The sequence below is a fragment of the Pipistrellus hanaki genome, assembly GCF_964339955.1.
Source record: "Pipistrellus hanaki genome assembly, chromosome: 14".
NCBI classification, from domain to species: domain Eukaryota; kingdom Metazoa; phylum Chordata; class Mammalia; order Chiroptera; family Vespertilionidae; genus Pipistrellus; species Pipistrellus hanaki.
In genome coordinates, this window is record NC_140516.1 from 18,294,408 (window position 1) to 18,307,646 (window position 13,239).

General features: G+C 36.5%; 1 protein-coding gene across 1 annotated transcript in view; it reads right to left on the bottom strand.

The window, feature by feature from the left end:
- Positions 1-13,239, bottom strand: part of TET1 (tet methylcytosine dioxygenase 1) — a 104,970-nt gene that overhangs the window by 18,578 nt on the left and 73,153 nt on the right. The window contains exons 4-7 of the mRNA XM_084904238.1: positions 12,848-12,929; positions 12,283-12,376; positions 4,961-5,172; positions 239-389 (exon numbers count right to left, since the gene is read on the bottom strand). Of these exons, the coding sequence (XP_084760364.1) occupies positions 239-389; positions 4,961-5,172; positions 12,283-12,376; positions 12,848-12,929 (539 nt within the window). The remainder of the gene's footprint in view (positions 1-238; positions 390-4,960; positions 5,173-12,282; positions 12,377-12,847; positions 12,930-13,239) is intronic.

The window sequence follows — 13,239 nt, forward strand, 5'->3', positions numbered from 1 at the left end:
ACCTAATTGATTTATAATTATGATGTATTTCCATAAGTGTACATATTTTTACTGTCTTGTCAGTACTTTTAATACTTAATATTTTTACTCCTGAAAAACATTTAAAAGAAATATATATATACATGTATATTTCTTTTAAATGTTTTAAAAAGAATATTAAAATATATATAGCAATAGAAAAAACAATATTAAAATATACATATTCAGTGTATAATTCAAATGTTAAAAGGGCACTTACATGTAAGGGAGAACTTGGATCAATTCTAAATCTTCTAGGGCTTGAGCTTCTACCAAATTTACAGCCATTAAAAAACATACTCCATGAGCAGCCAAAAGAGAATGAAGCTCCACAAGTCTCAGGGTCAATTCCTTGACATGTACAGGTACGTCTGTAAGATGGTAATGGCAAGACAATGAACTGACAAAGCAGGACAATACTTCAGATAGATTTATATAACTTTAAAAGTACACATGGATAATAAACTGATTTTAACACATCTCTTACTATTATATCTAACTACTGTTAACACAATGCTAGAGATCAACCAAGGGACTTGTATGCATGCATATAAGCCTAACCAATGGACACAGACTATTGGGGGTGAGGGCATGAGTGGGGGTGATGAGGGAATAAGGACACATATGCAACAACTTAATCAATAAAAACAAAAAAACAAAAATAAACAGGTGGGAATGCCTGAAATCTGAAAAAACAAACAAAAAACAAACAAACACTCACACACAATGCTAACTACGTGAATATAATGAAACTAAACTAGGGACCCAGTGCACGACATTCATGCACTGGGAAAAAAGTGTCTCCTCAGCCCAGCCTGGGCCCTTTACCAGGCTGGGACCCCTCGGGGGAGTGGATCTAAGCAGGCAGTTGGACATCCCCACCCAAGGGGTCCTTAGAGATGACACAAATCCTGCTGAGCTGTGCTCCCTGCTGTGGGAGTGCACTGAAAACCAGGGGGCAGCTCCTGCATTGAGTGTCTGCCCCTTGGTGGTCAGTGCACATTAAAGCAACTGGTTGTTCTGCTGTTCAGTCAATTTGCAATCAGCTTTTTAAAAATAAATTAAATATTTTTTAAAAATTTAAATAAAATGCTCAAGATTGCAAATCTAAATAAACTGTAATAGATGGAATTGGAGAACATTATGCTGAGTAAAATAGGCCAGTCAAGGAAGGAGAAACATCACATGATCTCACTCATTTATGGATAATAAGGAACATTATAAACTGATGAACAAAAAGATAGATACAGAGACAGTAAAAGAAACAGACTGTTAAATTACAGTGGGGAGGGGAGGGAGATATGGAGGGGGGGATAAGAGATCAACCTTGTATGCATCCATATAAGCATAACCAATGGACGAAAAACTCTGGGGAGGGAGGGCATGTATGGGAGTGGGGGTGCAGTGGGGATTGGTCAGATATGTACACATATAATACCTTAATAAAAAAATGAGAAAAATAAATAAATAAACTGTAATAAACTGTAATAAACTATACAGATCTAAAACACTGATAACTGCCGAAGCCGGTTTGGCTCAATGGATAGAGCGTCGGCCTGCAGAGTGAAGGGTTCCGGTTTCAATTCCAGTCAAGGCCATGTGCCTTGGTTGCGGGCACATCCCCAATAGGGGATTTGCAAGAGGCAGCTGATTGATGATTCTCTCTCATCTATGTTTCTAACTCTCTCTGTCCCTCTTTCTCTCTGTAAAAAAATCAATAAATATATTTAAAAAATAAAACACTCATGACCACTTTGGACTTTACCTCCTCCATTTATAAAACTCATCAATATAATCCTCTGAGGCCTGAAAAAAAATAGTACATATTGTATGAGAAGTCACTTAGAGCTTCCAAAGAATACCTTAAGCAGTCAGTATCTTTGAAATGGAATAAATAGACTCAAAAGTCCAAATTTTATGGTTTGAGTTTAGTATGCGAGTAATTTCTGAACTGAATTGAGATCAGGCAAGTTCAGGGTGGTATGGCCGTAGACTAGAATTAGTTCTGAACTGAATTGAATCAGGCAAAAACAATCAGACAAGCCAAAACTGAATAACACTGTACAAAATTAACTCATCCCTTTAAAAAATGTTAATGTCATGTAACATAAAGAAGTGAGATTAAAGGATTAAACAACCAAAAGATTAAAAAAAAAAACAAAAAAAAACCTTAATCCTCCCAATCTAGAGTGGGGGAAAATTTCTAAAGATTATTATTGGAAAACAGATATTTAAATATGAACTGTAGACTAGCTCATTTTAATTGTTTAAATCAAAGTTAAATTTTCTGATTTTGATTACTGTACTGGGTTTATACAAAAGATTGCTTTAAGATATCTTTATGCATAAAAGTTGACTCACACATGTGTAATACATATAAAGCCCTAGATAGCGCCAATCACATGTGTGTTTCTATTTGTAATGGTTAATTGAGAATTTGGTTGACACTTCTATTAAAGAGAAAGGGTGAATAGCAATATCAAAATATTTCTTTTGATTAATCTCCTTTCAATGTACAGGAATCTATGCACTGGGACACTAGAACTTTTAAAGTATTGTTTAGGGGGAAATGTTTTAAGTGTGAAACTAGCTCACAAATAATACAGAAGAAAATATTTCAAAATCAGTAATAAAAATATGCATATATTCATAAATGTGGGTATGTGCCTATGAGTATAAATGCAAATATAACAAACCATTAACAATGGTAATCTAGGTAAGGGTTCATTTAAGCATTCTTACATATTTTCTATAAAAATAATTATTGAAAAAATGCTAGATCTATATTGGGTGAAATACAACTATTGGATTCTTGAAAAGATTAAATAAGACAATACATGTGTATCATTTAAAAGCAGTGTCTTCAAATAAAAATTTTATGTGGGTACACAAATAAAAATTTATTGTGTACTCACATAAAATAATTAGCAAACATTTAAAAATTATGTACAGTCCTAGCCAGTTTGACTCAGTGGATAAAGCATTGGTTTGCACCAAAAGGTCCTGGGTTCGATTACAGTCAAGGGCACGTACCTTGGTTTCAGGGTCATCCCTAGCCTTCACCCTGATTAGAGCATGTGCAGGAGGCAACCAATAGATGTGTTTCTCTCTGTCTTTCCCTCTATCTAAAAAAAAAAAGGTAAAATATCCTCAAGTGAGGATTAATAACAAAAAAGATTTACACAAACTTGTGGCCATTAAAAAGAAAAGTATAATGAAATGAAAATATAAGCATAAATGAACAGAGAAATATACTAATTCATCTAGTGTGGGAATAAGAAGGAATGATATCTTTTTATTATATTTTGTATAATGACCTTTCTTCTAAAAAAGAGACCTTTTTGAGGAAAACTACATTAAAACAACCCTGATGGACACACAAGTAAACTTGAAAAAACAAAACAAAACAAAAAACATTTACGGGATAAGAAGATTCATTATCATAAAGATGTCCATTTATTATAATTTAATGCAGTCCCATTAAAAATATAATTAGATTCATCTTAATACTACATAGTTGATTATGAAGTTTATTTGAAAGCACAAGGGGGGGAAAAGAAGAAAAAGTCTTGGAAAACAGTAAGAATGGCAAGCTAGCCCTACCAATATTAAAATATAGGCCAGCTAGTGTGGTTCAATGGTTGAGTGTCAAACTATGAACCAGAAGATCCCTTGATCCCTTGTGTGTGTTGTGTAGGAGGCAGCTGATCAATGTTTCTCTCATTATTGATGTTTCTATCTCTCCCTTCCTCTCTGAAATGAATAAAAACATATTAAATAAAGCATATACAATTTAAGAAATGTGGTATTCACTAGCTGAAAAGCCAAGACAATAATAGAGTTCAAATACGAATACTCACTTGCATAATTTCCATATATAATTAAGTAGCATTTCAAATCAAGGACAATAAGGAGTACCCTTTACAAAGTAGTAGTGTTGGAATAAATGGAAAAAAGGATCGAAATGAATTTCTTCTTCCTAATATTGACAGAATAAATTTCAAATAGAGATTTATGCTTTTAAATATTTATGATTTCAAAAATTCTAAAAGAAAACATGGGTGAATTACTCTTTATCTTGATAGAAAAATATCCTTACATACCATTTAAAATTGAGACACAAATAAGGTTGAAGATTAAAAAAACAAATACACACTGTCCGATGGATGCTCAGTGGATAGAGCATCTGCCTGTGGCCTCAAGGGTCCCAGGTTTGATTCCGGTCAGAGTTATGTGCGGGAGTTTGGGGGTGGATGCAGGAGTCAGCTGATTGGTGTTTCTGTCTCATGGACATTTCTGACTCTCTCTCCCTTCCTCTCTGTAAAAAGTCAATAAAATATATTAAAATAAATAGATAGAGACTCTCTCACAATGCTGAATGCAATGAGAAGTGGTTCAGTTCCCCGTGGAGGAAGCTTTTCCTTTATGGAAAAATTAGTCTGCTCCCGATTCTTTTTTTTTTCTTCTTTTTTTTAAAATATATATATTTTATTGATTTTCCACAGAGAGGAAGGGAGAGAGATAGAGAGCTAGAAACGTCGATGAGAGAGAAACATCGACCAGCTGCCTCTTGCACACCCCCTACTGGGGATGTGCTCGCAACCAATGTACATGCCCCTGACCGGAATCGAACCCGGGACCTTTCAGTCCGCAGACCGACGCTCTACCACTGAGCCAAACCGGTTTCGGCTGCTCCCGATTCTTGAGGTGAGCAGGACCCAGTATCAAAGAAAGAATCAATAAAATAATACTCGAAGGGAGGATATCCTAAAATGGTCTTCACTCACTATGGAATGATATCTTTCTCTAAAGAAATGGTCACTATTTTTAAACAATACCTAGAATCTTGTTCTCCCATATAAGCGCTTGGTAATTAATGAACAATTTTACATTATGTGATAGAAGTCTGAATGTGAAGACAGTACAAAACAGAGATGATTACTTCTCATTGAGAGTGCATCTGCGGTCCGTGGGGTGGCCGTTGTAGGTCCTCAGGTTCTCGGTGAGCTCTGTGTACAGCCTGTCCGCCATGGGAAGCGGAATGCCGTCCCACACCAGGATCAGCACCACCGTCACTGCTGTGGGACAGTGGTGGCCGGTACGCACCCGAACCAAACAAAGAATTTTCTCTTCTTCGCTGCTTCTTCTCAAAACCTGCAAAAGCAGAACGTATTCACTGATGGAAAACAAGAAACCAAAGGTTAAACACAAGGACCACTGATTTTAAAGCTCTGTGGTGCATTCTACTTTTTAAAATTACTGTTTCACAAAGGGTCGAAGCCTATATAGGACCTTCTGTTGTCAACCTGGCTTTCTTCAAAGAACTCACGATAGAGTATCCAAGATGCCTTGACTAACGAACAACAGATAAGAAATCTGCGGGATGTGGTTATTATTTGTAAAAGGATACCAAAGAACTCTGTTTATGTCACTGTTGATACAGTTTTGCAAAATAGGTACCAGAGGATGCGGTGGGGAACAGTCTAACTTCTCTTATACACATGTCACCCCAGGACAAATCTAGTTAGATTCCTAACATTAAGAATACACTTGGGTATCAAATTTAGCGTCTGAAGAAAGTTATGGATCTCTTCCTTGAGTGGAAGGCTGACTAAATAGAATAATGAACACAGAAATACAAGAGATTTTTCCTGCAATTCCTGTGATTTTTCTCTACATTGTCATTAGGAATTGTCACACCTATTTTATCATAAGACAAAAGAAACCCCATGGAGCTTCTGAGCTCCTTCAATCGTGTGAAGACACAAAGAGAAGAGAGTCCTAAACCCACCATGTTGGCTCCCTAATCTCAGATTTCCAAAACCCATCACTATGTCAAATAAATTTCCGTTCTGTATAATCTATTCAGCCTGGTGTATTTTTTCATAGCAGTCAAAACTGAGTAAAAGACCTCTGACAACTGTAAATACATTCAAGATGACCCCAAAATGGAGCGAGATACCATGTTGATGGATTAGTAACTATTAATGTCAATTTTCTCCAAAATTTTTTTTTTTTAATTTTATGCATTGTCAATCAAAATCCTGTCAACTTGTTTTGGTTTGGGTGAAAATTGACAAACTTGTTTCTATAAAAATGCAAAGGAACATTAAGAGCCAAGAAAAGGCAGAGAAAGTGGTCAACAAGATATCGAGATTTATTGCAAAACTATAGTAATTAAGTTAGTGTCAAATTAGTACAAGGGCAGATGAAAAGATTAATGAAATAGAATAGAGAGTTCAGGAGATCAGTATAAAAAAGATCACCTGGACTTAGGCAAATTTGACCATACAAAATATCTTTTCAATAAACAATACTATGTAGATACACATGTAGAAAAAAGTGAATCTTGACCCTTACTTCAAATATGTAACTTGAGTTATATTGTAGATCTAAAAATGAAAGACAAAGCAAAAAGTTTTTAAAAGAAAATAGCTTCATGACCTGCGAGCAAAATAGAACACCAAATTTAATTGTTTACAAAGGAAAAAGTTAAGCTGGATTATTTTAAAATTAAGAACATCTATTCATCGAAAACATTAACAGGCAAAAGATAAGGCAAGCAAGTGAGGGAAATATTTAATATATACATAAAATTGATAAAATAGTCTTATCCAAAATAAAGAACTTCTGCAAATGAGAACACAATTAAATGGACACTATAGAATATCCAAACACATGGTGAGCTTAAGAAAATATAGTTAACATTATTAGCAAAGTAAAAAATGATTTAAAAGCACTACATATGTTTGTGGGGTTATAAAATGGAGCAACCACTATAGAAATTGTTAAGGTTGCTTAAAAAAAAAAAAAAAAAAAAAAAAAAAAGCAACAACAAAAAACAAACCACAAACAGACTGCAGGGAATATATCCAAAAGAATTAATACAGCAGAGTCTTGAAAAGATGTTTCCATATTCATAGTCACAGGGGAGGAGCCCAAATGTTGATTAATAAATGAATGAATAAACAAAATCAAAATTTGTATATACACAGAATGGGGTATTCTTCAGCTTTAAAAAGAGAATCCTTTCAGCCGGGACTGGTTTGGCTCAGTGGATAGAGCGTTGGTCTGCGGACTGAAAGGTCCCGGGTTTGATTCCGGGCAAGGGCATGTACCTTGGTTGCGGGCACATCCCCAGTAGGGGGTGTGCAAGAGGCAGCTGATCGATGATTCTCTCTCATCGATGTTTCTGACTCTCTATCCCTCTCTCTTCCTCTCTGTGAAAAATCAATAAAAAAATGTTTAAAAAAAAAAAAAAAAAGAAGAGAATCCTTTCAAACACTGCAACATGGATGAACCTTTTGGAAATGATACTTAGTGAAATAAGTCAGTTGCAGAAAGAAAAATATTATATGATCCCACTTATAAGAGTTATCTAAAGTAATCAATCAAAAAGAAATGAAAACTGGAATGGTGGCTATCAGGAGCTGGGGTAATGGGAAAACAGGGAGTTATGTAATGGATATAGTTTCATGTTTGCAAGAAAAAAGTTCTGGAGATCTTCAAAACTATGTGAATGCATATAAAACAAATAACTATTTAAAAATCCATTGTATTGCTATTACTTGTATTTCCACATTTTGGCCCATGTTTAAAACCTACATCTGGTATTTTCACTAGATCTTTAAAATCTTAAGTAATTAAAGGGTAATATGAAAATCAACTGAACAGCAGAATGACTGGTTACTATGATGAACAATCACCACCAGGGGGCAGGTGTTAAATGCACTCCCACAAGGGAGTGCTGTCCAGCCAGAAGCGCAGAAGCAGGGCTCACAGCTGTGAGCACAGTGACCAGTGGTCGGAGCCCCGCCTCTATGGGAGCGCTAAGGATGTCTGACTGCCTGCTTAGGCCCAATCCCCGCTGGATGTCCTGTCAGTTGGACACCCCCCAAAAGGCTCCTGGACTGCTAGAACCCTCCCCCATCAAGTGCAGGAATCTCATGCACCCAGCCTCTAGCTATTTGAATAAGAGAGTTCTGGGTCAATACTATTGTTATGTTTGATCTTTAATAATTCCTATTAATTTCTAAAGATATAAACAGCACAAGCAAATATCAGGGGGGCAAATAATACTGCAATCAGATGTGGAGAGATAAATGAAGACCTGATGCTCTCAACTTTGAAAAGTGGCTTATAGAGGTCATGTATGAAACAGCCAGCTAATGATTTTCTCTCATCATTGATGTTTCTTCTCTCTCTCTCTCTCTCTCTCTCTCTCTCTCTCTCTCTCTTTCTCTCTCTCTTGCTCTTCCTCAATGGAATTAATAAAATGTCTTTTTTTAAATGTGATAAACAAATAAATGTAAATAAGTGATCCTGGATAGGATTCTGAATCACGACAAAAAACGTTTAATTTTTCCATAAAGGATGTTATTGGATATAAAACCTAAAGATTAGATATTAATCTTGTACTAGGATTAATTGTTATAAGTTTATGTAAGATTTTAATAATAGAAACTATGAAAGACAATTTACTGTGGTTAAGAAATACCCTTGTTTTGAAAACATACCAATGCTTTTATGGTAAAGGCCATCTTGCTTACAAATCGCTATTAGGGTGTACAGGAAAAATAGGAGGAAGAGCAAAGGAGATAGAAGGCAGAAGAGGTAAAGAAAAAGCAAAGCAAATGTGGTAGTACATTACATTTGGGAAATGTCAATGAAGATTATCTGAAAACCTCTGTACTGTTCAAGCCACTTTTGCGTTAAGTTTGAAATTATTTCAAAATAATAAGTTAAAAAATATTGTTCTTGTGCTGGCCAAAGTTTTGGGACTTTGGTGTTCATGGTCCTCAGTATTGGAAGACAAGCTCCAGGACAGAGTGTCTGGATCAGTGGGGACATACATAGCGGAAGAGACAAACTACAGGCAAGTATCTGGATGGAAAGTACCAACTCCTATGATGTCAAGGACAGGCCTCTGTCAGGAACGATACAGGAATAGCAAAGAATAAGTCTTTGCATAAACCAACGGTGAATTGGGAAATTTCTTGTATTGGAAAAAAATATCATTTCAGTTAAAGTCAATCTGTGGAACAATGAATAGTCAATGCATATTTTAGGTTCAGGTAATATCCTAAGTAAATTAATGCGAATTAAAAAGTATATAAACGTAGAAAAACTAATGAGTACCCATATGCAAAATACTGTCAATATTAGGAAGATGTGCCCTAGCCAGTTTGGCTCAGTGGTTGTGGTTCAATTCTTTGTAGGGGCACATACTCGGGTCATGGGCTTGATCACCAGTGTGGGGTGAGCAGGAAACAGACGATGAATGATTCTCTCTCATCATTGATCTTTCTCTCTCTCTATATATATAAATGAAATCAATAAAAATGTATTTATAAAAAAAAATCATAGCTAGGAGGAACTCTGAAATCAAGTGTGGGATGACCAGAGATCACTGTTGGCCAGCAAAACAAAACAAAACCAAACCAAAACACCTCACCCATTAAGGTTATTTAAGGCTACCTATGTATATTACAATAAAATGAACCTCAACCTTCGGGGATGTTCATTTCTTAATCTGGGTGGAGATTACATAGGCGTGTTCTCTTTGTACAACTTCACTGAACTGAACATTTATGACTTGTGTAGTTTCCTTTTTTCTTTGTTAAATATTTTTATTGACTTTTTTAACAGAGAGGAAGAGAGAGGGATAAAGCATTAGAAACATTGATCAGCTGCCTCCTGCACACCCCCTACTAGGGATATGCCCGCAACCAAGGTATATGCCCTTGACTGGAATCGAACCTAGGATCCTTCGGTCTTCAGGCCAATGCTCTTATCCACTGAGCCAAACCCAGTAGGGATTCTTTTATATTTTTTACCCTGCTACACTTGCCTCCTTGTGTTGAAAGAACAGGTTATTGCTTCTCTTTTTAGGGGTCACACACAAAAAGTCTAACAGCAAATTCTTTTCTTTTCTTTTTTTTTAATAAATATATTTTATTGATTTTTTACAGAGAGGAAGGGAGGGAGATAGAGAGCCAGAAACATCGATGAGAGAGAAACATCGACCAGCCGCCTCCTGCACATCCCCCACCTGGGGATGTGCCCGCAGCCAACGTACATGCCCTTGACCGGAATCGAACCCGGGACCCTTCAGTCCGCAGACCGACGCTCAACCACTGAGCCAAACCGGTTTCGGCATCTAACAGCAAATTCTGATTGAACAGCAAAACTTAGTGAGCTACTTACTCTTCACATTATTTTGCCTTTTTCCATAATACTGTTTTCTTCTTTCCTAGAAATGTTTCTATTCCAGGTGGTCATTAACACTATCCCAAAATCGTTAGCCTTGGACAGATGTTTCATACTCTTACTCTCTACTGTCACTTCGAGTTTTCTCAGGGGCTAGTTATCTCTTCCCTGAGATTTGGATGGTATAGTCTCTTTGATCTACTCTGCTCTATTAACTCCTTACACCAGGGGTCCTCAAACTTTTTAAAGTGGGGGCCAGATCACGGTCCCTCAGAGAGCTGGAGGGCCAGACTATATGAACTACTAATTCCTACTGTAACACCTTGGCTGCGCTCACTGCCCAAAAAACCTGGCGGGCAGGATCAGACTCCTCTGGGGGCTGCATGTGGCCCGCGGGCCGTAGTTTGAAGACCCCTGCCTTACACTATACTCCCCTCCCCAATTGAGGTTTGGAGTAATGGCAGTAGCAGGGAGGAGAATTCTGATGGGCTGTACAGATAGCTCCTCTCTCAAAGCAATTCACACTATTTCCCCCTAGATTTACACAATAACATAAGCTTTCCCATTTTGTTTCCTTTGTTCTAAGACTCTGCCTAATCCCTGACTTGCTTGCCTTTGGCCTGTACCATGGTGCTACTTATATCTATGCCCAAACTTGGCACCTGGTGTTCTGGCTGACTTGTGAGAAGACCATTTCATCAATGGTGTTTAGCAATAAAAGTTTGGCAAAAGCTAATAAGTTGATGTTGTCAGGGATGCTAACTGACTTTTTTCACTTTGTTTTGTTGTAAAACATATTGTCTACTAAATACTATTAGCGCTACTTTTACGTTAGCTTAGTTGCTTAGGGTTCATTTTTAAGGGAACTTTTTATTCAACTATCTCTATATAAAAGCCTATGCGACCATTACAGCCAAACTGCCTGAACGACCGGACAACCAGTCACCATAATGCACAGTGACCACCAGAGGAGAGACACTCAGAGCAGGAGCTGCCCCCTGGGTGGTCAGTGCACTCCCACAGTTAACCTCCCATGGTACAAGCTCTGGGCTCGATCCCCAGTGTGGGGCATTCAGGAGGCAGTGGATCATTGATTCTCTCTCACCATCAAAGTTCCTGTCTCTTCCTTTCCCTTACTCTCTGAAATCAATAAAAACACATCTTAAAAAGCAAATTAATAATAAGAATAATAAAAGCATGTGCAATTAAAAATGTATATTTATAAAAGAATCCAAACAATTATTAACAAATATAAGTCTGCACACAGACATGAAATCACACAATGTTTAAGTTTAATAATGAATACATGATAAATGCACGCTATGCAAGATGAAAGTATATTTGGGGAAATAAAATCCATTAGTTGAACATTTACTAGATTTCTTATATTAAAATGATTTATCTCCATTTGCTTTAACCCCTTTAAAAAAAATAAATCCTATATAAAGGATCCATATGTAGGACTTAATTATTCAGAAACCTAATCCTTTCACTCAATTTTTCATTAAATTTCTATCAATAGTTCCAAGGTGTGGGGTGAACAACTATAGCGGGCTATTAATTCTAATACTCAAAACTTTTCCATGCCACAGGGGGAAAAAAAAAAGAAAAAAAGAAATCAATAATGAATACCACAGCAATACTATTTTAAGAGAGCAATTCAAATTTTTCAGATCTCAGTTTCAATGTTCCCCTCCCAGAGAGAGCTTTAACTGAATGTTCAATCATCATGAGAAACCCATGGAAAGTTCTCACTAATGAGACAAACAAAATAAGAAGTATAAAATTGCAGTTAGTCTGTAGACTAAGTATATTAAATGATAGAAATTAAAAGCATAAAATTTTGAAAGAAGAATAAATTACATGATTGTACATGTCAGCTACACAAGAGAAATAAATTGGAAAACCAGAAATATGTAAACTCTATGGCAGGAGCCTGCCAATTGATGTTTCTCTATCTCTATTCCTCTCCCTTCTCTCTCTAACATCAAGGAAAACAAAGTTTCATACACGGAAAAATCCATTTTGAGAAATGTATAAATACGAAATACTTACCCACTTAGCAACAGGACATCCACGAGAGCTTTTTGCTTCTTTTCCGGTATATATAACCTTTTCTATCCTTACTGCACTTCCTCTTTGCCCATACCTGAGTACAAAACACAGTGAAAAGGAAATAATTGTAACACATATTTTTAACATATTAATGTGCACAAGATATGGATTTGTAAAAGGACAAAAACCAAACTCTGGTCATTATTTATTTTTGTTAAAAACTTGGTTTTGTGTGGCAGATATTTTGTTATATCCGGTTTTGTACTATTTCTACTATTATTATGCAATAATATAAAAAAAAAAACCCGAATATTTCTGAATTTATTATTGTTTTAATTTGACGAAGACAGCCTTGCTTTCTGAGTGTCTTGCTGAGGGCCCAGTGGCTGTTGTGACGAGAGGCTGAGCAGGGACGCCAGGGAAGCGACTCTGGTGCGGGGCCCTAAGAAACACCGTCTCCCACTCCTGAAGGTGTTGCGTTCACCTCACGTTTATCCCGGAGGTAAGCCCTCTGCGTGGAGTCTGGCCCGCAGTAAGGACTTTACAGGGAAGCGGATTTCCTCACCTATTCTCCATGATTTCCCTGACAGCAGCAACATTTGGTCCTGCCCCAAGGTGCGTATAATATGGGCCTTTTTCTTTTTGATCTGTGGAAGGAATAAGATTATTAGACCCAGAGTTTTACAGAACTGCATAGGGGCAAGGAAGAACTAATTCATAATTTTGGTGTGTTTTTTTGTTTGTTTGTTTCTTTGTTTTTTATAGAGATATAACTTTATTTTTTTAATTTTTTTTAATATATTTTATTGATTTTTTTTTTTTTGCCCCCCCTCCCTCCCTCCCTGTTTTTTTTTTTTTCTTTCCAATTCAGAACAATGAATCTTGACAGGTTTTGTTAAGCTTTTGCCATTAAAGTCTAGGGCAATGAGCCCTGAATTTAAGTTTATTTTCCTAATG